Below are 25,590 nucleotides of genomic sequence, written 5' to 3' on the forward strand. Positions count from 1 at the left end.
GTCTAAATTTTATATTATTGACTAGCTGACCCAGCAAACTTCGTCTCGCCTATTTTAGTGTTAATTTGAAATGATTGGTTTTATCGGAATGACAACATCCTCGAATTTTGGCTTTTGTACATCACCTCCATTCCGGAAATATATTGAATGCATTTCAGTTATTTTCGTTGTTTTTTAGAAACTGAAAATGGTCATCTTCGAATTTAAAATGGTGTCCAGGATCAATGCTCGGCTTTTGATGTATTTTCGATTACGGAAATATCCATATGTAGTAGTATTCGGTTATTTTCGGCTGTTTCCCAGAAGATGCCATTTTACAATTCAAACTGGTGTCTGAGGTCAATTTTTAGCTCCTTGCATCATTCTGGATCCGGTGATACACATATTGAGTTGTATTTGGTCACTTCAGGCTATGTATTGGATGGAAATCGGCCATTCCCGGCTATTTTGCAGACACCGAAGCTCGCCATTTTGTATTGCAGAATGGCATTTGGAGACTATTCCTGGCCTCTGAGCGTCATTCTGGTTAAAGAAGCACTCATATTGGGGAATTTTCGGCTATTTTCCAGAAAACGGAAGTCGCCATCTTACAATTCAAAATGTTGCCTGAAGTTAATAGGTCGATTTGTTGCTTCAGTGCATCATAACAATTCCGTAAATACGCATATTGGGTGGTATTTGGTCATTTGCCGCTGTTTTGGGAATTATTGCGTCATAACAATTCCGGAAATACCCATATTGGGTGGTATTTGATCATTTGCCACTGTTTTTCAGAAACCGGATATCGCCATCTTGGATTTCAGAATGGCATTTGGGGACAGTTTTTGGCCTCTGAGCGTCGTTCTGGTTAAAGAAACACTCATATTGGGTGGTATTTGGTCATTCTCGGCTGTTTTCCAGACACCGGGAGTCGCCATCTTACAATTCAAAATGTTGTCTGAGGTCGATTTGTGGCTTCAGTGGGTCACAACAATTCCGGAAATACCCATATTGGGTGGTATATGGTCATTTGCCGCTGTTTTTCGGAAACCGGAAGTCGCCATCTTGGATTTCAAAATGACATTTGGAGACAATTTCTAGCCTCTGTGCGTCACTCTGGTTTAAGAAACACCCATATTAGGTGTTATTTGGTCATTTTCGGCTGTTTTTCAGACACCGGAAGACGCCATCTTACAATTCGAAATGTTGTCTGTGGTCGATTTGTGGCTTCAGTGCATCATGACAATTCCAGAAATACCCATATTGGGTGGTATTTGATCATTTGCCGCTGTTTTTCAGAAACCGGAAGTCGCCATACCATACGCCATACGCCGTACCAGAAGAAGGAAGGGTGTCGAAACATTATGGACATGTTTGTTACACCTAAAAACATTCACTTGCCAAATTTGGTTATATTTGCTTGATTGGTTCTCGAGCTGTGCGAAATTTTAGTTTCATTTGTATGGGACCCCTCCCTTATAGAAGAGGGAGGGGTGTCAAGCCATTATGGATATATTTGTTACCCCTAAAAACATTCAGCTGCCAAATTTGGTTCCAATTAGTTGGTTAGTTCTCGAGATAAGCAGAAATTTGTGTTTCATTTGTATGGAACCCCTCCCTCACAGAAGAGGGAGGGGAGTCAAACCATTATGGACATATTTGTTACCTCTAAAAACATTCACATACCAAATTTGGTTGTATTTGGTTGATTGGTTCTCGAGCTGTGCGAAATTCGTGTTTCATTTGTATGGGACCCCCAGGGTGGCCACTCAAAACCCGAAATTAAATTCCCGGTTTTCTCCCGGTTTTTCCCGGTTCGTTCAAATTTTTTTTCTGGTTAATTGTACTTTTGAATTCTGTAGTTTTCCATGCAGTTAAGGAATAAAAAAGCGTGACTTTCGATTTACATCTCAATATGCTCTAAGTCACTTCTTGACGTGTTCAGCCTTATTGGAATCAAGAGATATAGTCGTAAAAAATCGAAAAATGCGACGGATGTCACCTTTCCGAGAGGAGATGTCTACAAGTATCTTATAAACAACGCATATAATACTCATTACCGAGGAATTCTAGGCCAAATTAAGTTTGAAGGAATCGTTTTTACCCCAACCAGATAAGATTCAATATATAAAAAATATATAAAAGAGTAATATTCAAAAGAGTATTTTCCTAACACTTAAAACACGTTACTTCAGCAGCTCACGCATCTCCTCATCAATATCAATTTCATGTCTTCCTCCGGCAACCTTTACTGTATCGTACACCAAGAGCTGCTCTACAAGTCTGTCTTTTTCCAAATTCATGACTTCGCACTCCTTGTTCACGGAGAAACCTCGCTCCAACGTGGCATTGCCATGCGATAGAATCAGAATCTTCTCAATAAACACAGTAAAATTAGGAAGTTTCTTGCCTGAAGCTAGAGCTATCAGCTCTCTACAAAAAGTATCAAGGTAGGCAGTCAGCAATGTCTTCGTCGATTGCATACTCAATAGTGCTTTAGGCAAAATTCGAGCCATTTGAATGCTACTTCCGGGGAGCTTACCTTGGTCAAGTTAGCTTCCAAGAAAGATGAATAGAAACGAAAACTGTTTTATGCACTGTAAGATATGTCAGCCATCTTTTCCGGGTCACAGGACTAGTCTTTTTTTGGTTAAGTATTCGAGGAAACTTACTTAAGAAATTTTGGTCTTGTGATCGCCATGAGATGGCTGACAAAAAATGGGTTTGTATGGCACAATCCCACCCACACTGGCACAATCTCACCCCGGCTTGTAATGTTCAGTGAAATTCCCGGTTTTTCCCGGTTCTAAACGATTTTAGGTTTTTTCCCGGTTCTCCCGGTTTTCCCGGTTGGGTGGCCACCCTGGACCCCTCCCTTGTAGAAGAGGGAGGGGTGTCAAACCATTATGGATATATTTGTTAACCCTAAAAACAACCACCTACCAAATTTGGTTCTATTTTCTTGGTTAGTTCTCGAGATGTGGAGGAATTTATGTTTCATTTGTATGGAACTCCTCCCTTCCAGAAGAGGGAGGGGTGTCGAACCAATATGTACATATTTGTTACTCCTTAAAACATCCACATGCCGAATTTGGTTCCATTTGCTAGTTTTTGAGATGTGCAGAAATTTGTATTTCGTTTGTATGGGACCCCTCCCTTCCAGAGGAACCTTTCTCGGCCCCTAAAACCCCTACATACAAATTTTCACGTCGATCGGTTCGGTAGTTTCCGAGCCTATATGGATCAGACAGACAGACAGACCGGACTGCATTTTTATAGGTATAGATTATTAGTTTATTTTTAAAACTTAACCTTTAATAACAGTTTATTTCTAGACAGTTTTTATGTACAACCAAAGGGTCTGGGGTACAATGTTTTGAATAGAGTTTGTGCCAAAATACACACCTTTTATAAAATTACTCTTGAGTCTCGAAAGTTTTTCCACCCACGAAAAATGCTTGAAAATGTTTTCAGATCATGGTTTTGCTCGATCTGCGTATCCGCAAGGTTACAGAATTCGGTTTAGTAGAACAGTCATCGTTTAAAAGGAAGGTTAAAGCACATTACACACAAGCACCGATAAAATAACAATATAATAATAAACATACCACTTCTCAATAGCGATATTGCTATTAAGAGAAGTGCGGGATACAGCGAACATCCGAGCATATCTCACCATAGAAAAAAAAATCTGGTCGCAGTGAGGAACTTCATACAGGAAACTAATGGTTTTGCTCAGAGATCGAAAGCCGCCATCTTGGATTTCAATATTACATCCAGTTTGGACTTTCAACCTTCTTCTATTTTCTCTATAATGCGCACAGACAAGCTTTTGCTGAACTTATGAGTTTGCCTGAGTTGCAGCAGCTATACTCCCGTACATGGGTATTTTACTATATCTATTCTTGACTGTTTTCACTAAAAAAGGAAAGCACGAATAAAAAGTAATGTTCCCAGCACTTGTCCTTGACATTAGCAATTGAAATAGAGTCAATGAAAAATTTGCGCGTTTGAGAGTGAGAATGTTCATTACACCCGACTTTTTTTGCACGGTTTCTCAAAATAACACGATTTTTGAACGGCTTCCCAGAATAAACACGTTTTTTACACGATTTCTCGAAATAACACACTTTTTCACGTTTTTTCACACGGGACCCTGTGCAAAATTGAAAATTTGCGAAAATTCAATCACTAAAAATGTTTAAATTTCGGGATATTTTTCAACATCATTTTAAACTCCCAATCAGAACCAATATCACATTTTATACAATTTTGGAAACGTATTAGAAACACCTCCCTAACGCGCAATAAAACTTGATAGTCCGGCTCAAAGAAAATGAGATATCTATGGAGCAGAGTGAGTTCTGTCTTTTTAATTGAAATCATCCTCAAAAACAGTTCTAGATTTACCCCTCGTTAAGCTGAAATTAAGCGGATTTCGGCCGAAATTAATCTTAATAAGCTGTTACACAACAAAATTGTTTGTTGGTATAAGCAACGTTGAATAAGCGGAAAACCAATTAGTTATTTAACCGTGATCAAACAATAATTATTGTTTAACTTCATTTGGGAATCCTAATTCTATTGAATTTCTTAAGGATTTCACAATAATACCCAGTTTTGTTTAAACCGTTTTAATATTCATATTATCACAATCAAACCTAAAACTAAACGTTAGATTGTAATGAAATTTTATAGCGAACTATGGGGCAAACGGAGCTCCTAATTGACAACTTTATTCGAGTGTAAAAATCAGTCCAGCAATCTTTAAGAAGAGTGAGGGGAAACGGCAACTGTTACCAACACACATACAGAAAACGACAAGCACGCATGTATGAATTCCGAATAGAATGAAAATCAGCCAATCTTTATGATTCAAAATTTGACAAATCCAGTTTAACTACATCCATTGATAGCACTTCATAAAAGAAAAAGATTACAAAATAAAACATCCACCTTCAAAAGTTTAACAGAGAAACCTTTAGCGAATGTCAACAACACCAAGCCGATAAACTCTTCTAATGCTGCGATTAAAGATATTAACGCACCGCCATAAAACCGAACGCACACGGCGAATTCCACCAATCAGCTTCAGCAATTCAACGCTCAACACCGAAAGTTATCATCCAGTGATCAGTTGACGAAAAAAAAAACTACGCAAAAAATCGCTAGAAAATTCCCACACCTCATCGTCGTTTCGGTTACCCCCTAGGGGGGGTTGGTTGCTGCGCGAATCGACGATTACGCAGGTATTCGTCCTCCCGCTTCGCATCTTGCGCTGTTCAACAACAGGGCCTCCTACCATCATCGGTCTTTTCGGATGTTATACCTCCAATAGAAAAGAATTTGAATACACAGCGCGCGCGTCCTTTCCCCATCCTCCACCACGTGCGCTCTTCTGCTGAACAGCCGATCCGTTTTCGCTTTCGTTCCGTGCTCCTACCAACTCCGAGGGCGAGAAAGAGAAGCGGCTGGCTGGCGGTCCTTGAATTGTCCAGAATTTGCCTGCGCGCTTTCTTCTTCCGCATTCGGTTTCTTACTCTTACGGCCGAAAACTTCATGGCAACGACGGCGGCAGCGGCCAATTAAAATTCGCGGCTCTTTCTGAATTCTTCGCCGTCGGTACTTTTCTACCCTCTCGGCTCACATCAGCACACAAAAAGAGGGTTGGAGCGAACCCCCCCCAAGAACTTATAAAAGGCCATATAAAATTTATGCTTGTTCTGTTCTGTTGTATTTTTTTATTGTTCTCATGATCGGATTCGGGTGCCGCATTTCGGCAGCGGCAGCGCCGTGCAGGACGGCAAAAACGAGTGGAGGGGCAAACACAAAATCAAATCAGGTTTCTGTTCCGAAAACATCAAAGTGGTGGAGCGAACCCGTGCACAGTGAGGAGCGTTCACACACACACCCAGAGACACCACCAACATATGTAAATTCATACCGATCTTGACCACTTCAGGTTCACCGTGTACATTGGCCGCAGCAAACGAGAGGACTCGTCTCGGACGGAGAATACCATTTAGCGACTAGTCGCGATCGGAATTTCATGCCCCTGTGCACTGTTGCCGTCCACATCATCGTGCCCGGCTCCGGTAGCGAAAGGTTCAACGGTGTGGATTCTAATTGTAACGGCTGTTTGCTGGAAGTTTTGCCTATGGCAATAGAATTGCTAAGTAGTGTGCGGTCAGTACTACCGAGGTCCGAAGAGCGGCGATCGATGATGAAATAGAGTCTGCATGTTGATGGATGAGTTTACGAACTAAATTCTAGCGATGTTCAACTCAACAATCAATCAAGACCTGCTGGGGAGAAAACATCAATCTGCGGAATTCCGGTCACTAATTAAATCGCTCCCGAGTAACACTTCCAGCCCCGTTGTATTTTATGGCTTACAAGCTGCAAAACAAATGTTCGGAGTGCTTTAATTATTAAATCATGAAACTGATTTAATTGCAGTGCATTGCAGTTACGCCGGAGAGCCCCTCGAGAGCCGAACCCTTGTACTAACTCGCCCTCCAATTAAACCTCCGGACGGACAATCGGAAATGGCCCATGAACATAAAACTGCGAGCTTCATGCATTTAAAACATCCCATTTCCCAGCGAAATTCCGTGCCATATTTACATTAATCCTTGTCCGGGAGCGAAACGCCGGCGACGGCGAAAAGCGATGGACTTCTAAACTTTAAAAACCACTTCCCATCCACTCCGCGCGCGCGCACACACAATCAGACCGGCAGACCGTGTACAATATATGAAATTTTAATGATTTGCAACGTGCAATAAATCACCAATATATGCTTCGCTCTCTCTTTGTCTCTTTGCTTTAGAAGTTTAAAGTTAGCTTGATTTTCTGCACATCGCAATCCCCCCCCCCCCTCGGCGAGAGAGTGTTTCTGACTGGAAGACGATATTTGATGACCCTAACCGCTTAACACGCAATTCATTTGACTATGATGATCATGCGTGCTACTGCAATGAGGGCTTTGCATTCTTGGTTTTTGCGGAAAATTATTACACCATAAAGCACTTAGCTTTACGAGAAAAGCGTGATTGCGTTTGATAAGGCTTTAACCCGTTCGGTTCCGTTTCAGCTTTGTACGGCTCGAAGACTGAAGCGGGAAGAACTATGAGAGCAGAATAATTGGTTTCTGGTATATTTTACTACTGAATGAGCGCTAATCAAATGCCAGAAGGGTCACAAGAAATTCACTGTTCCACTAGTTCAAGAAAAAAATAGAAAAAAAATCTTTAAGCTTCAATTTTATGCATTTATTTTAGAAAAGTTGTCAGCATTCGCATATCGCTTAGAACTGTCACGGTCGCCAAATAACATAACTTTGGGCATCACTGGAGCTTACCCACAAATTGCATTGCATTAAATTTCGATTCGAATCCACTATTGGTTTGCGTAGGTGTGTCAAAAAACTCTAAACATTTTTTTTCTATACGAGAAATAGTCAGATGTTTCACAAACAAATTTCCCGGATGAAATGTGTTTAAAGGAAAGTTATGCTCAAGCTTCACGATTAAATTCTGGATACCAGTTTTCGCTTCTTTTAAACTTGTCCTAAAAGATTAATTTATTGAATGCACGAAATTATCTCTTACACTCTAGAACTCTGAGTTCATGGAGTACAATTCTAGAATTTTTGAGCTCTTCTGAGATCTAGAAAAATTGTATTCTGTTAATGTTTTAACATTGTTGGGATTGGAGCTTTGGAATCCTCTCTTAAATTAATGAAATTCAGAATACTTCGAACATTCGAATCTAGGGCTCCAAGAATTTTATAGTCTTGGACAATTAAAGTCTGCGACTTTCAGACTCTGTTGCTAAAATCCGTTTTACACCTCGGCTCATAAACTTTGAGCCATGGTTTGTTACATTCTAGGATTGTTGTCCACTGTATAACATGGCAGTCTTGAATCACTGAAACTTATGAACCTTGAGGGTGCTCTAATACTTCATACTCTTAGGTTGTGAATGTATTTTTATTTCAAATGTTGAACCTTTGAGGTTTCGCATTCTAGACCTGCTAGATTGTTTTGATCTTAGGTCTAGAATCTGTTGAATTTCTGGATTCTTGCACTTATGAATTCCTGGACTTAGATTTTATACATTTCGACTGTTTGTTCAGATTTGTTAAAGTTTTAAGGACACTGGAAATTCTCGTACTGTTCAAGTACAAGTACTTCTACTGTACACAAAATAATTTTACTATGTATACGAAACTTAAATCCAATCGAGAATGACGGAATGGAGGATGGAAAAGTAGTACCTGAAAAATCATCAAAAAAAAAAATTTCTTCTTGAAGAATTTTCTTTAAAACCTTTAGCAGCATCATTGCAAGTGCTCCGCTTTGGCCGCCGCATCTCACGGCTACCAAAACAAAAATATATAACCACACAAACCAAAGAACGGTTTGATAAACATTAAACAAACTTTGCGCCAAGAGAAACAATTGGTTGCCGGCACTACTGAGTTAGCGCTAACCAGAAAGGTCAATTGAATTCTTTACCTATTTAGAAATTCGTTGTACTAGATTAAGAAAAAAGTAGTAAAAATATTTTAAAATCTAAAATCTGTATGTTGATAAAGCATTTATTTCAGAAAAGTTATCAGCAGGCACATGTCGCTTATAATCATCACGGTCACCATATATGTATTAGCTTGATCATGACTGGGGCATTACCGATCAATTGCGCTTCAATTTTAGCTGGGTAATTTTTGCTTTTTATCTCCCTGAAATTTAGATCGCGAATCCACGGTTGTCATATATTAACTTGATCATGACAGTGGTTTTATTGACAAATTGTGTTTAGTTTTTAGCTGGTAAATTTTGGTTACTTAAAATAAATAAATGAATCACGAACCCACCAGTGTTTTGCCTATTAAACGCGGGTTTTTCGGGAAACTACAACTCCAACAATTTTACAATTAAAAGAACACCATAAAAGAAAAAATAAAGTTTTTGAATAAACAAATTTCACGGTAGAGATAAATTTCAAATTCAATTTATGTTCAATTCGTAATACTCTGGAACTTAAGATCTTGACCTTCTGGAACGTTGAACTTTTAAAAAAATGGATTCTCTTCAATTTTCAACACTCCTCAGGTTGAACTTTTGGACGCTCCGCTTAAATTCTTGGAATCGAAAAAAAACTTTGAACATTCGAATCTTGTGCTCTGATAATGTTGAAGTTGGATTGGCGGATCTTAAAGTCTGGAGCTCTGGTGTTACTAGAATCTGTTGAACTCCTCGACTCATGAATTTTAAGTCTTGTTTTCATTCTAGGTTTTTGTCTACTTCACAAAATGCCGGCTTTTTGAAGTTTTGAACCATCAAGGTGTTTGAAGGAGGCTCTGGCAGCACGACTATCGTCAGCACGTGTGAATTGTCTGCCTAGTAAAAGTTTACATTTCAAGTGTTTTTTCATCAGTTTTTTTTTTTTTTTTGCTGAAACTAGTGTGTTGTTGCTGTAGGCTATAGAATGGCAGAACAATCAATGAATTCAGTAATATAGTTGCAAATTATTTTTTCGCTTTTGTTATATGTTGATACTCGAAGTCGAACCCAGTAAAAAATATTCGACTCCCTACCTTACGCCGCACTGAAAGTGCAGAAAAAATTCGCGTGTGTGGATTTTTTTTTCCAGTCGTCATCATACATTCCTTATGCGTTTGCTTATGAACATAAGTGACATCTCCCGTCCATACACTAGCAAATGTGTATGGACCATTTCACAAACTGGTAAGGTAGGATACACGATATTTGCTGATGCTAATGTTGCTTTTACGTGCGTTATGCCAGCAGTTCCAAGTTTTCTCCTAAACTTTTATTTAAAAATTGAATTGTGAAACGTCTCGTGAAATATATACCATTTCCGTGTAAGGTTGTTCCTGTTTCGCTCGACCTATGAATCGTTGTATTTCAGTACTCCAATTTTCCACTTTTTGTCGATCTGTGGATGATCTGTTTGGACGACTCTATGCGGTGAATGGTTGTAGAAAGGAGCGACACGTCTGTGCAAGCGCTGCAATGTTGAATCAATAACTTATTCCAATTCATGTTTTCAGCCACAGAAAGCAGCACAATAACAACCCGATCAACCACTCTTTATGAACCTTTATGAAACGACAACAACTGAAATCAATCGATATAGGTTCAAAACTAATCGATAGCGATCGTTCTCGTTTCATGAAGAAACTTAAAGAGTGGTTGGTCGGGAATTTATGTGTCGTGAATTAGTCTAATTTTATTTTTGCACAACATAACGGACACTTTCCATATGTTTTTCGGACCTATTTTTATTGTTTTTTTTTGCGTTTCTACGTTAAAAGTTTGTATAATTGCTATGGAAGGCAGCCAACCGAGATCTTTTTTAAATGCCCTAATACTTCTTACTGTATTTTATAATTTATTTTTACTAATCTCACACTATATGTACAAGATCGTATATTGTTACATTAATCCAATTGAACCATGGTCATTTCACTTATCAAAGTGAATCCTGATCAAAAACCTACTCCACTAACAAAAACTCGCAGTCTTTATAGGGAAGCAAAGGTTATTTAGCATTGTCAAAATATAACTAAAAATTAGTGTGGTGTAATTTGAAGAATTTATTTTTTCATACGATTGGGGTCAAACAGGGCGAAACCACCGTCTTTTAAAGGGTCTTCGTTAATTAAACGGTTCCAGCAAAAGCCCAGAGGAGAGGGGTGATAATAACAGGAGTAAATTTAATAGAAAACTCCAGCGGTAAATATGATAAACACCTAATAATTACCGTCGGTTACGTAGGTACGTACGGAAAAAGGTTTCAATTTAATTGCCCTTCCATTTTGCCGGACGCGGAGAGGTGCGAGCAGAAAGAACCGTGTGCGAACATCGTAAACACGCAATGTATCTTCATTTATCGGACCCCGCACGGACATTAAAAGGCCAAAGCAACGCAAAGTCTCGCCGGCGGTGCCCGTAATATGATGGATTAATTTATGCTTGCTAGGTGACTTGCGTTGTGACGACCAAAATTACTCAAAGGATTGATGGAGAGTATTCACTTGATGGAACTGACGTTCTAATTGTGGGATATAACACGGGTGTGGGAAAATATTCAAAAAAATTGAGACAACTCAGCGATCGCAGAACAGAACAATAACTGCTGTATAACAGTTTCACACTACTGTCAAACGCCGCAAGCAGAACCGATCAGTGTTGCCATAAATCAAAGCAAGCCGGTGCGGCGGCCGGGCCAACTGTTCTAACGATGCGGAAAGTTCACCGCGCAATGACCCATTACACCAACAATGTTTTCCAATTAGCGGAAAATATGTTTCCACGGCCGCCCGGACGGTGCCGCGCAAGCCGCGTTCAGTCCGGTCCACACCTGAACTGCCATTTACATTTCACGCTGCTTAGCTTTTCTCATTCATCTACCGCGTGTGTGTAGCTACCTATTTTCGCCCCGTGCTAAAGAGGCAGTCATTTACGATTTCAATTTTCTACCTTTTCATTTGTTTTCCCGCGTGTGCGAGCGCGACCCTTCTTCCGCCCCCCGCAATGTACGCTAGGGGAGATGATGCACTTTTCAACGCCAACTGCTGTTTAAATGGCGCTGAAGCGTTGATGATGGTCCGTGACTGGCTTCGATGAATGGATACTAGCCTCAGCCAACCGCTGTGACCCTTGTGCCTTCATCGGCGGTGACGACAACGACTACAAATAGGTACTCGGAAATTAGCATCGGCCGGTTGAAACCATTTTTTAGCTCGCGCTAGCCACGGGAGCCCAACCACCGGGAAATTATTAGCCACTTATTGTATGCTGCTTTTCATCCGGTGCGGTGATAAGGTGAGACCCCATGTTTTTTGATGCCGCGCGGAGCGTAGGGCAATAACCATTGGCACTAATTAATACGAGTCTTGGGAAGCTAGTGGGCGGTGTGGCGAGTTTCGGTATTGTTCGGGCATTTAACCGGCAGTGCTAAAAGTGAGGTTAAGTTCGTATTTTCAAAATTCAACCTAATGGATTCTAGATGGAAAAGATGGTTCAGTTCGATCAACCATTCCGGGCTGGTTCATCAACCCACCCCATAAAGCGTCGACTATGGTATGTATACGGTGTCCGATTTTTTCACTGTCAATGTCAACGAACGGCTGTCATACTGCACACACAGTTTTATAGCCTCGAACCGAACTTGAAGTGTGCGCCACACTTAGTATTACGACTCGCTTAATACACATCGAATCAATATGCGATCGTTGCTGATGCGGTAAGCGAATTCCGAAAACAAAAATCGGTTGACAGTTACGGCAGCCACAACTGACGCCCCTCTTTTCCCTGTATGTGCCCCAGCATTTTTTTTTCGCTCAGCGAAAAGATGCGCTAAATAAACATTTCGCGCTGAATAACGCGCGTGAAAGGCAAACTCTTTAACCGAAAAGAATATTCAGCTGTAGCAAAAGCGCACACAAAATTGAATTTATAATTTGTACCGACGACCGACCGAGCATAGTACAGTCACGCAAAACAGTCTATTTAAAAGTAAAAGTACATTGACGGGCGCACACCCCCGGGCCCAGGGGTGTGATAAGAAGAGAGCTGACAATTCTAACCTTATTGTCGTTCGGCATTTGGTCGCCGCCACCACCACCAGTAGTAGCAGTAGTAACAAGCCTAGAACCAGATGTTTTGGCCCGGCCCAAACCCGTAGTAGTGAATCATCTGGCTGACTGGCTTTCGATTGCAAAAATTTTTCGCCCAGTTGCCGGTGTCTCTCTAGAAGTCGTTGAGTGAAATTATGTGTAGATTTATTTAACGATCCCAATCGAGCTCAAGTGGACGACTACAAGCTTGCTGGTGATGGTGGCGGTGGGTTGACAAATGCGGTAACAACTAACAACAAACTCCTCCGTTGTTTTTTTTTGTTGCGATAAGTAACATTTGAAAAAAAAAACACTAGCAACAGTTTCCTCAAGTTGAGATTTAAAGTCAAAATAGGCTTTGGGTAATTAAGGTTAGAATTCAGAAAACAGTCACACAGTGATGATAACCGTGTGAAACTTTCCGATGATCAATTTTGATGATTGAAGAATGGGTCAACTGGATCAAATTGGCACAGTTGCAGTGCCTTGTAGTCTGTTCACTGATCTTGCATCTTAATATTTCCATTTGAGTATACAACTGACAAGTATGGAAAAAAACACTGAGCCAAGATAAACAGAATGCGTCCAATGAACGTAACTTTAATATATTAGAAAATCTTTAACAGTATTCAGGAAATATGTGAAATAATGAGAAAATAGTGCAATAAAAAATTAATTTGAAAAAATTGAACATTAAGCAGAAGTATAACTGAATTCATAACACAAGGTGCCAAACATTGAACAAAACTTCGAACATGTGTTAAATGTTTCGTAAGAAATTCATTAAAACGACAACAATAGAAAAAAGACATCCAAAAATTAAACAACGTTGAAGCATTGAAATATATGAAGGGGAATTACCCATGGGTACTTCTTATTCACAAAAGATGCCCCAAAATGTGAAATGGTTTCCTTCGTACAGAGTAGAGTTAGCTTCACCTGTGTACCGTTTATAGTCAAATTATTATTCGCTTCTAAATTGTAAACATTTTGTTCTCTAAATTGAAAAATCCCAAGACCAGCACTTCATGAAATCATCAAATTGTCCAAAATGTTCGTAAATGACCGAAAAAGCATCAAAAAGATTCTACTAGCATTGAAATCATCTAGAGTTGGTGAAAATCTAGAAATTTATTTTGGTTAATATTATTAGTTTAATTTGGGTCACTAAAGTTCTTGAAATACCTTCCATAATTTAATAAAATTTAACAAGAACAAATTATTATTATCCATTATCGATAGCCCTTCCGTATATATTGACTGTTTACTGCATAGAACGTTATTAAATGTAACTTCATCACTTCAGGTGTGCCACAAGGAAGCGTGCTTGGTCCACTTATCTTCAACCTATTCGTAAATGATATTTGTTCATGACTGAGGTCTCCGAAACAAATTTTGCTGACGACCTCAAACTATACCGAGCAATTTCATTCGAGCTGGACTGTTTTGTCTTTGCAAAGCGATACAGACGAGCTCTTATTGTGGTGTCGTGAAAATGGAATGAACTTGAATGTAATAAAATGTAAATTGATCACATTTACTCGTCGCCTAGATGCAATCAAATATCCATACCACATCAATAGCATTACGCTGGAACGGGCCTAGTCCATTCGCGATCTAGGTGTCACAATAGTTTTTGAGTTGCAGTTCCACGACCACATTTCAATCATTACAGCCAAGGCATTTGCAATGCGGAGGATCTTACGAAGGCAAACATACTCTGAAAACGCTTCTCTGTACCTTGGTTCGCAGCATCATAGAGTATATGGTTACAATCTGGGCACCGTATCAGGTGATGTTTACTGCGAAAATTGAACGAATACAGAAGAAATTTGTGGACTATGCATCACGTTGTATGCTTATTAGCTTGGACACTTCATCGGCTCGTCGAATCAAGCTCCAGCGGATGTTCATACTCGATATCATCGAAGGGAACATCGACTCTCCGGAACTGTTGCAGCAAATCAACTTTAACATCCCTCGACGTAATCTTCGAAGCTATTCAGCCATCAATTTTCCCTTTCACAGAACTAATTACGGCTATTTCAGTCCATTTAGCTCCTGTTTAAGAGCATACAACAATGTAAGCAGTTTCCACGAGTATGGTATGTCGAAAACGTTTTTTAAAACTAGGATTAGACACATAGTTTAAGATTTAGTCTGTACGATTTTACATCGAAGACGAAGAAACAATAAATAAATGAGTAACCTAAAATGGTTAAAAATTCACTTATAACATTCGAAGATTGCACTGCACTGCATGAAAATCATCCCTGCGTCATAAAAAAATGGTTAAGTCATTAAATTAAATTCCACCTTAACACATTTCTACTCGAGCAGATGTTAGCAGCAACCTCACAGAGTTCAAAGACACGTTGGGAATGCTTAAGCCTTACTAAACCAAGAAACTTTGCATATCTTTTTTAAAAAAAGTTATATGGATTAACATTTGAAAACAACTGAAGTGAATAATGACAAGGGATAGAGAAATTATCTGGACTTTTGTTGAAAAATATTTAAAAAAAATAAATTTGAGAGTTGGGGATCCTACACTACAATTTGATTTTTTTCAGAACTTTTAAATGAAAGTTCAGACCATTCCCTGGAAGTCATCCGTGGACAACTTTTCTCTATCTGCTGTCATTATTCAAATATATCGAATTAATAAAATTAAAATTAACCCTTTCTATCTAAATGTTAGTTAAGATAAATTTAAAAAAATGCTCTGTTAAGTAAAGTCTACACATTCACAAAATATTAAATATTCAATTCTGAGAGCATGCTGCCAGTCCCTTAGTCGAGTTGACGCGAAATGGGTCCCCCTAGATAGAGACATCAAAGTTACTAATCATGAATCAATTCAATGCTTCCAATAAATCAACAAACAGTGTCAAAGTTTGAAAACTGGATGATTTTATCATAGAAAACGTAATGAAGCTCCAGTTAGGTTTTTTTTTACGTGGAGATACATACTCGTAAAAAAAATGTCGTAGAAACCACGTTAATTCGAATATCCGTATAAAAACCGCGTTGATTCAAAGACCTGCGTAAAACTATGCGTAATCACAAATCTGTGAAAAGTGAATCACTAAGAAAGATCTTAGAAAAAAATAAACCGAGACGCTTTACGACCAGTGCACACTGGCCAGGAATGGAATCTAGCGGAACGAAATTATTAGCGCTCTCAGGGTTGGACCAATCGGTTTCCGATCTTCTACAAAGTTTCTTGGTATAGGGCTTCATCTTGGATGTCTGAATTAGTTCGGAATTTAGCCGCGAAGGTGGCGTTGCGATGCCAACTTCTTTCCCTTAAACGCTAGAGCTTTGCGGTTTTCGACAAAGTTGTAGGTCTCTAAATTCTATGAAACTTTACAGAATATACAAAATTTTCAACTCTTCAAGTTTCAGAGATCTATGAGTTTTTATAAAATTTATCTGAATTTCACGTTTTATTGTGATAATTTGATTTTTGAGTTTACTAGAGTTTATTTCTTACAAATTTTTTCTCAATATAAATTGAATAATAACGTCGTTCTACTTCCAAATACAGAAGTTTTTGAAGTACTTAAGTGAAAATAATTCACAAAATTTGAAAAACAAAAACATAATTTTGTGAATTAGATATCTCACAGGTTAGCAAGTACAGGTCGGACTCGATTATCTGGAACATCCAGAAAATTTTCATTCCGGATAATCGAGTTTTCCGGATAATCGAATCACACAAAAAATACTACAATTTTGCGAGTAACGAACATAAAATAAATATTTCTTTTCTTTATTTTACTTGTATGATGTAGTGGCGTAACCAAAAGTTATTTCTGAGGCGAAAAAGGGTGAAATCTTGCGAAGCAAAATAAATAAATTGGATATTGATTATTTTCACTTAATACGAACATGTCCCAAACATGCCGGAAGTGACTTAAATGGTAACAAATATACCAGAAAGGATGGTAAAGGCAAAATTTCGGAATAAAAATTGAAAACGGACACCAAAACAAATTAAATTCCGGATAATCGAGTCTAAAATTTCGGATAATCGAGTTCCCGGATAATCGAGTCTCCGGATAATCGAGTCCGACCTGTATTAGCAAACCATGATTTTTTCCAAAAATTGTCCATCAAAAAATCTTTATTTTCCAGGCCTCTTCCGTTCTCTTTATTTTTGCTCAAAATTTTTTCTCTACATGCCAAACCCCTTGAAAAACTAGACTTTCTCTCACACAGAGTGAGTAATTATTCACATTTAGGCGTAGAGTATTTCAGACGCAGAGTTCCTTTTCACTCTTAATCATCGCGTGTTAGGGGTAAACATTTGTTTGCTCTTTCAGTTTGAGAGGGAGTAGTTTTCGTTAGCTTCTCTTTTACTAGAAGAGAAGTTGGCCAAATATCAAAACATTTAGGTTCACATTGAAGCCACATCCTAACCGTTTTCGAATTTAATATTATAGGAATTGTGAGGATTCACAACTCACCATGGGTGCGTATTCTGCAGAAAGTTCGATTTTATACTGTTTTTGCCGCACCCCAGGGCGATGAGAACGGTAACGCAATGCTCAGTTGATCGCCGAGCAATTTATTCCACTTTTCTTGCGTGCGCGGATGAGCAGTTTACAGGAGTTTCACTGGGTTTTTGCTCTGTCAAACTAGGAGCGTTTTTCGTCAGAGAAACTATTACTCTGCGCTCTCTCTACAGTAGATGGTGTGATGCACATTGAATGTAAGCTCACATTTGTTAGGAGAGAAAACTGTTCTCTCTTTAAGATGAAGATGAGCAAAACAAAGCCTGTTATTTTCTCAAATTTTGAAAGATGTGTTTATTTTGTGTTTTCGTGATACACTAAAGTCGCTTTTTACGCGGGGGATACATGCCGCGTTAAAAAAACCGCGTAAATTCCGGAATCCGCGTAAAAAACGCGTAAATTCCGGAATCCGCGTAAAAAAGCCGCGTAAAAAGAAACCCGCGTGAAAAAAACCGCGTAAAAAGCGACCTTAGTGTATTTCAGTTTGAATGTAACCAAAGATGTCATGTAAAAATACAATTGCTATGCATTAATTGCATGGAATACACATTCACCAAAAACTCGTAAATTTCCTAAAAATTTCAAGAGACAGAAATTTTGTTTCTTCTACACAGTCTTCTACAGCTACATAAAATTTTCTGATCTAAAACTTTGTCGAAAACTGCAGAGATCTAGCGTGTAAGAATAAAAAGTTGATGTCGAAGCGCCATCTCTGCGGCCAAATCGCGAACTAAACTGAACGTCAAGTTGCAGTTCTTGTTACACTGGGAAACTTTGCTGAAGACTGCAAATAGGTTGGATAGAGTATCAGAGTACTGGACCGTGTATTCCATGCAATAAATACGTAGCAATTGTATTTTTACATGAAATCTTTGGTTATATTCAAACTGAAATATCACAAAAACACAAAAAAACACATCTTTTAAAATTTCAGAAAATAAAGAGTTTTTGATTAACAATTTTTAGAAAAAATCATGGTTTGCTAATACTTGCTAACCTATGAGATATCTAGTTCACAAAATTATGTATTTTTTTAAATTTTGTGTAATATTTTCACTTGCGTACTTCAAAAACTTTTGTACTCGAGAGAAAACGACGTAATTATTCAATTTAAATCGAGAAAAAAATTGTAAGAAATCAATTCGAGTGAACTCAAAAAATTATCACAATAAAACGAGAAATTCAGACAAATTTTATAAAAACTCGTAGATTTCTGAAACTTGAAGAGTTGAAAATTTTGTATATTCTGTAAAGTTTCATAGAATTTAGAGACCTACAACTTTGTCGAAAACCGCAAAGCTCTAGCGTGTAAGGAAAAGAAGTTGGCATCGCAACGCCACCTTCGCGGCTAAATTCCGAACAAATTCAAACATCCAAGATGAAGCCCTAACTATACCAAGAAACTTTGTAGAAGATCGAAAATCGATTGGTCAAACCCTGAGAGCGCTAATAATTTCGTTCCGCTAGATTCCATTCCTGGCTCGGTGTGCAGTGTTTAAAATTGTCCTCTTTTACGGTCATTCCGGATCCTTAGGAGTGCGAAGGTTTTTTTTTTAACTAAGTCCATACTCAATAACCAGATAGACGTTTTTGGTTCCCAATCCACGTAAAGATTTTCGAATTAATTTCGGAAAATCCGTGAAAAAACATCGTAAAAATCATCCGCCAAAAAACCGGGTAACCTGACCGTATTAAAGAATAATTCAGCATCAAAAGTATTAAGTCATCAAAATATTAAAATTAGGAAATATTTAGAATAAAAGATAATATAAAGAAATATATTTTGGAGAAATAGTCAAAATCGGACACAAAATTTAGGGAATACTACTCAAATAAAACGTCGTCACGACATTAGAAAAGTAATCGAAACTCCTTTCAACCCTTTCTAAGACTTGTGCGATAATTGAGTATATACAGGGTGCGGCAGGAAAATATGCCAAAATGTTGGAACTTTGATATTAGGTCAATTTGAACAACTAATGACTTGTTCCTGTTGACAGTGTATTTAGTTACGTTTACATTCTAAAACTGCATCAGAAAATCGGAATTATTTTATTGCAAATTTGGGAAAATGTACGTCAAAGAAGGTATTCCGAGTTTGCTGCTTGCCCAGAAGACGTCGAAGGAGGCATTAAGGGTCTTGTGACACCAGTTTATCGTATCAAAAAGTCTCCACAAGATGGTCCCAAGCAGCGCAACCCGGAAAGTGAAGTTGGATGTGATCAAATTTGTCCACACAAAGATCCTTCGCCGTCCGGTACGTTCCATCAAGAAACTTGCCAAGGAAGCCAACATTTCTGTCGAATCGATGCAGAGAATCAACATAGAAGACTTCACGCATTTCCCAGACCTAGAGTGAAACACCACTTCATTACGGAGCGGGGGAAGGAGCTAAAAGTAACTAGTTCGAAGAGTTTGCTTTTCTGTTGGAAAAGGAATAAGAGATTATCCTTTTCTCCAACGAAACGCTGTTCAGCATCGATGCTGTGCCCTTCAGCCGCACAGACCGGTTCATTTCACCGAAGAAATTTTTTGTGGCTCTCTGGAAGTCCGCTACGTAACCCGTTGGATTATTCGGTTTGAGCGTATGTAGTAGCACAAACGTGCAAAACATTTCATCCCGGTTTGAAAAATTTGAAGTCTGCCATACGCGTACGTAGTTGTCGATATCGGAGTACTGCGTTCGAAAGACATGTTCTTCTTATGGCTTTGTCTCGAGAATTTCATTGATAAAAATGGAGGACACGAGTACATTTGTTTGAAAGAACTTAAGAAAATAACTGAACATTTGATTTGAAGTAGTACCATACATGTTCGCATTTTTTCCTGCCGCATTCTGTATAAATATAGTACAAAATCATTGCTCTTCCGCGAGAGATATGTGCTCAGTTTCATAGTTTCATATTTCCTTTTCAATATAGACGTATTTTCACAAAATCGACCTATAGTTATATCCCCCAAGATTGTGGACTTGTACAACAAATTTCTTTATAGTTGTGACGTACATCACGCTTAGCATAATTTACGACAAAATCGCAGAAAGTTCTGGAATTTGTTAATATTAAAAGAATACCTTGACCTTCCATCGACTATGTTCCTCGATCAATGATCGCAGTACCAAATGAGGATGTTTTTTGCGCGAATGAACAGTCAGTGATCTCCGTCGCAAGTAATTTTGAAATCCTCATTTGCACCTAGACCAGAAGTAATTCCTACTGCTATTATAAAACAGTGCTCAGATTACCTATCTCATTATTCGTTTTTTGAAACAACAGTATTTTCTCATTGCCTGGAAAAAGTCAAATGTATTTCCAGTTTTTAAAAAGGATATAAAATCAATGTGAGGAATAACTTCGCTCTATGTGGAGTCAAAAGTTTTTGAATCTTTTGTCAATGAGATCTTGTTTACTGTCTGCCGATATGATATGATCGTACCGTTGAAACAAATCTTGTGGACTTCGTCTCCTTCTGCATTAAAAATATGAGTACCAAAGCCTCATCGGAATCAGGTGGGTTGGCATTCAATGTTTTACTATTCAAAATTTATAGTTTTTCAAGTTTTTTCTCAGAATATGCACCCTAGAGCTCAAGCATAATCAGTATTACGTTTAAATAAATTGTACGCTACGATGAAGTCTGTTATCAAACCCATAACCTTAGAACGATCCTCGACAGATCAAATAGAATAAGTGGTGCAATATAGCTTACAAAATTTATTTGAGGATCGAGTTTTATGACCACTTGACATCAAGCTTTTGCATCTACGCTAAACTATATGATTTTTTTTCAACAATGATTCTCAACGAAAAGCCTCGAAAACAAAGTCAAGAAAGCAGTAAACACCCAAAAAATTTACCTAATAAGATTACGGCACCAGCAACCGCAGGCTACCAATCGCAATGAGTGAAAACGAATTACCGCATCCCCAGCCAGACAGAAGAAATTTTGGTCAAGTTGCAATCAAGTCGCTGGGTTGTCACCGACCGTGTCGCAACACCCCACGGCATCAGATCCATTTAATATGGCACCATGACTTAACCTTGTTCAACACGACACGTTCGGGACACGACCGTGGGAAGATATTTCTCGACGGGCAGCAGCATCCGTACCGAGCGAGAGCGCCGGCACGATATATTAATAGGTGTATGCAACTTGCGAAAACAAATCCCCCGCACATAAATCAAGATTCTGCGATGCCGCTGCCGGGACTGGAAGATTTTTTTCCGCGGTTCGGTTCATTTTCGTCTTTGCTTGACTATTCGCCGAGTTAGGGTGAGTAAGCTGATGTTAAATTCATTTGGTTCATTGGATTCTTAGAAGAAACAAAGCAAATCCACCACAGCGTGACGGTAGTGGAGCTTTGACGCATCCACATGTGTTCGTCGTACAGTGGTGAACTGGAGCTAAATGTCAAAGTTCCTATCGGTAAACCCGGCATTATCATTTCCACAGTCGAGGCACATTCCGTCCCCAATCTAGATCAATCAATCATAGCGGATACCCCGAAGGGTAATAATCCGTGAAAGAGAACATTTGTTCTGTTCCAGGAAGCGCACGGCAGAAAAGGTTAATGAAACCGAATGCCCGTATGGTTTTGAGTACCCGCCCGAAACCGAATCGGAGCGCAGTTTTCGATTTCCACACACAGCCTTTTACCTTTTTCGGTACGGGCCGGAGCCAACCAACGCGAGGAGACGCATCAACGAACAACAGCGGCGGAGTGTCATAAAGTGGGCTTGTAGCCTCTTTGGGGTCTTCTTTTTCGTCGCGCTGGTGCAGTGCATTCCACTGCGCGGGGGGTTTTGCGCTAGAGCCTTTCCTTCGCCGTCGAGCTGGACGCTTTTTGCTCTTGGTGGTCTTTTCGGGACATGGTTTTTTGTATAGAGAATAAAAAACAATTGTCAGGTGCCGGGAGTACTGCAAACAAGATTACCTACGTTAGATTGTTCGAATTCTCTGGACGCGATCAGTTATTAAGAAGTCCTTCCAGAACAGATATTCAACTATATGTAAATCAACACAGTTTTCAAATTAGAAACGAACAGAACTAAGCATTTGCATCCATTTTGGCACATTGTTACCTTCATCAGGGCTGCCAATAATGATTCTGAATCTGATAGAAGTTCTACTGACGCCTATACACTGTTAGTGTTGATAAAAAAGTGATTTTCAGCATTTAATTCGACATACTAAACTTCAAACAACTCTAGTTTTTTTTGGACATCCTAGCTCTTCAGTGTCCTCGGCATACAAATTTGAAGACCAGGCGAGACAAAACCAATCGACTTTCGGTAAGTTTAGCAGTGTTTGGGGCTCCAAATGGATTCAAAAAACTTTGTTCTGGAAAATGAATAACATTGACCCATCCTAGTGCCAGTCCAGCAACGCGTAGACAACTCCTAGGATATTGTTATAAACATCCTAATTAAAATGAACTTTTAAATTAACAAAACAGAAACTTTTCTGAAAACCGATGCGTTCTACTTATGAGTTCAAATGTTCTTCAGTGTAAAAATTACATTTATTTTAATTTCATGATTTCAAAAAAATTCTGGAGATCGTTTGATTTTTAGACAATTTTTGTCAAAGCCAAAACAAGGAAAAGTTGTTGTTACAAACACTTTTTCGGCTATCTATAAAAAATAGCATTCAAATCAACATACTTTTAAGAAGAAAGCATATTTTGCACTCCATTTAATCTCAATGTCGAAATTTGCTTATAAAAAATTGAAATATTTTCAACGTTTCATAAGTTGACCAAAATTTCGTAGATTGTACAGGTTTACAAAAAAAAAAGAAAAGGAGACGTTTTGGTATATTGTTCTGAGATTTCAAGCAAAGTAGCTTAAATTACCTACCAAACTGAAATTTCACTGAAATCTGAGAGTATTTCCCAATTTTCGATTGTTTACATTGAAAACCTTTAATCCATTCGGCAGAAATGATTTCCTGTTTAATTTTAATATCCAATTACTCACAATGAAAAACCAGATCTGCCAAAAATCGGCCATTTTGTGCGCAATGATAAAAAATCTCTTGAAACGAAAGAAACTCGCTCTCTTGTACCTAACTGAACAACCGTACCCTGTTGTTACAAACCAACGGCGCACGCAGGGTTGCCACATTTATTTCTGTATTTTTTATCGAAAATATCTGCATCACGGACCAAAAAATCTGTTTTTAAAATCTGTATCAAGCAAACTAACAATGTTGGATGGAAAAAATCTTCCTTGCAGAATATGTTGAAATAAATGTTTAGCTTTAATTTTCATGGATTCAAACTTATGATTAAGCAATAATCAAATGTGTTAACTGAGCATGGTATTATAAGTCAATTTAATATTAGTAGCTTCACCTTAGTCTGCAGAGTTGCTTTTAGCTTTTGAAATCAAGCTTCTTAGCTTAGAGGCCATGCGATTCCTCGCTTTATATTTGCTGCGACTGTATGTTACGAATGTGTGTTCTATATAAGCCGATGAATGTGGAATTTTCAAAAAAAGAAAATCTCACAAATGATCTTAGTAACGGAAACATGAATTTAATCATTCGGTCTTGTGGTGTCCAACTACTCGACATAAATTCAGTCGTCTGTTTCAATGAATCTTCTTGTCAAAAAGTTTGTTTGTAATCGAATTCAACATTTGAAATTTATTTTTGTTCGGGATAGTAAAAATAGCTGTAAAATCTGTTTTTTTGGCAATAATCTGTAATTGTAATACGGATTCTGTATTGCTTTAATTCAAAAATCTTTAAAATACAGAAAAATCTGTATATGTGGCATCCCTGGGCGCACGGAAAAGCTCTCCAATCCGAATTTTAAACTTTCCCCCGAAACCGAAGAGGAACCGAAGATAGCGCGGACCAGCGAACATCGGTGATTCTCGTTCGCAATTTTCGTTCGGCTGTCGTACGCTCGGCAAATTCCGGTTCCGTCTGATTCGCGAAAGCATACGATCTTTCACGATGGAAGCTGAGATGTTAATTTCACTCAAACTAAGGACGATTCATTGAAGTCGACATTTTTTTTAAAGTAAAGAATAGGAAGAACAAAACTTACTTCCGTGATCCATTCGACGACGATCCGGCGCTCATTGCTGCTGATTTCTTTTTGCACCTTATGGAAATCGCTCAAGCGTTGATCCAGCCGTACTTCCGCTTTCAGTAAATTCTCCAGACAGCGATCTCTCAGAAATGTGGGATCCTTTACCGCCGTATTAAGACGCACTTCCATATGCTGGGACGATAATTGCAATGCTGCCGACCTGTCTATTATACTAGCCTGCCCTCTGACCGATTCATTGTCTACACTACTTATCTCCTCGGTGCACAACAGGTCCATTGTGTGTTCCACAAAGTCCAATTTGCCGACTACCGAACAGTACAGCTCTGTCCAAAACTAGTTAACACAAATTCTTCCAAAAACGACGCTTTTTCGCCAAAAAATACTTTCACTTTCAACTTTTTTCTTCGATACTAAATAAACCGGCTTTATAAATTCTTCTCTAACAACTCTTCCACATTAACCAAAAAAAAAATCGTCTTTCGATTCAACACAGCTGATTTCTTGCGCAGTTTTTCTCGCACTGAACAACTTCAGAAGCCCGCACAATTGTCCACAAAATCACCAAACGGTACTTCGTACACAATATGCCGAGGAAAATAATAGAACTGCAAAACAATAGTTCCCGCACACAAATCCACTTTCTAACGGTTCACTACACACTTGCCTATAAAGTAGTTTCGGTCCGTTACTATTCTTTACAAAAGCCGAGTTTTCGTGTTTGCCCAGCAGAACAATAGTAGGCCGAGCAAGGACAAAAAAACAATCCTGATATTCGAACTCTTCGCTTTTCAGACTCTCGTAGGAATCCCCCACACACTTGCTTCTGCTGCTGTTGTTGGACCGTTGGTTAACCGTGTTGCTGTTTTTGTTGTTGCCGGCTTTTTGGCTGGTCTCTCTTCTGAATAATAATGACTGCGCAACAACCTACCAAGCAACGCACACGTCCGAAGCGTGAGAAGTCTGCAACGAAAATGCTGCCAGTGGCATGAAGTTCCGAAAAACCAACCGCTGTAGATATGTTTCACACGTCTCGCCGTACCCCCTTCCTCTAAAAACGGATCACAAGAACTAAAGGCTTTGAAAGAAGAAAAAATGTGCACAAAAAGGAGTAACAAACGAGAGAGAGCGTAACGACACACAGGGCAAGAGAGTGAGCGCTCGCCAAACCGTGGGTAACATTGTTGATCTTAGTAGGCTCTGCCGCTGCTAATCAATACTCGATCGTCCTAGTCGCGTTACTTCTTGTGTTGCACCAACCAAACCGGGCACGATATATACAAAGTAGACTAGTGGTCGAAAGAAAACGAAAACAAATCGCAATCATCAGCGATGCATCAACACACTAGCACAAAGCACTCCAGTCCGCAACTGAATTC

General features: G+C 38.9%; 1 protein-coding gene across 1 annotated transcript in view; it reads right to left on the reverse strand.

Moving 5' to 3' along the window:
• LOC129717111 (G1/S-specific cyclin-D2) overlaps positions 1-25,284 on the reverse strand; it is a 168,986-nt gene extending 143,702 nt beyond the window's left edge. The window contains 1 exon segment of the mRNA XM_055666957.1: positions 24,209-25,284. Within this exon segment, the coding sequence (XP_055522932.1) occupies positions 24,209-24,490 (282 nt within the window). The 5' untranslated portion in view covers positions 24,491-25,284.
• Positions 25,285-25,590: the final 306 nt, after the last annotated feature.

Source organism: Wyeomyia smithii, chromosome 1, assembly GCF_029784165.1.
Source record: "Wyeomyia smithii strain HCP4-BCI-WySm-NY-G18 chromosome 1, ASM2978416v1, whole genome shotgun sequence".
Classification (NCBI taxonomy): domain Eukaryota; kingdom Metazoa; phylum Arthropoda; class Insecta; order Diptera; family Culicidae; genus Wyeomyia; species Wyeomyia smithii.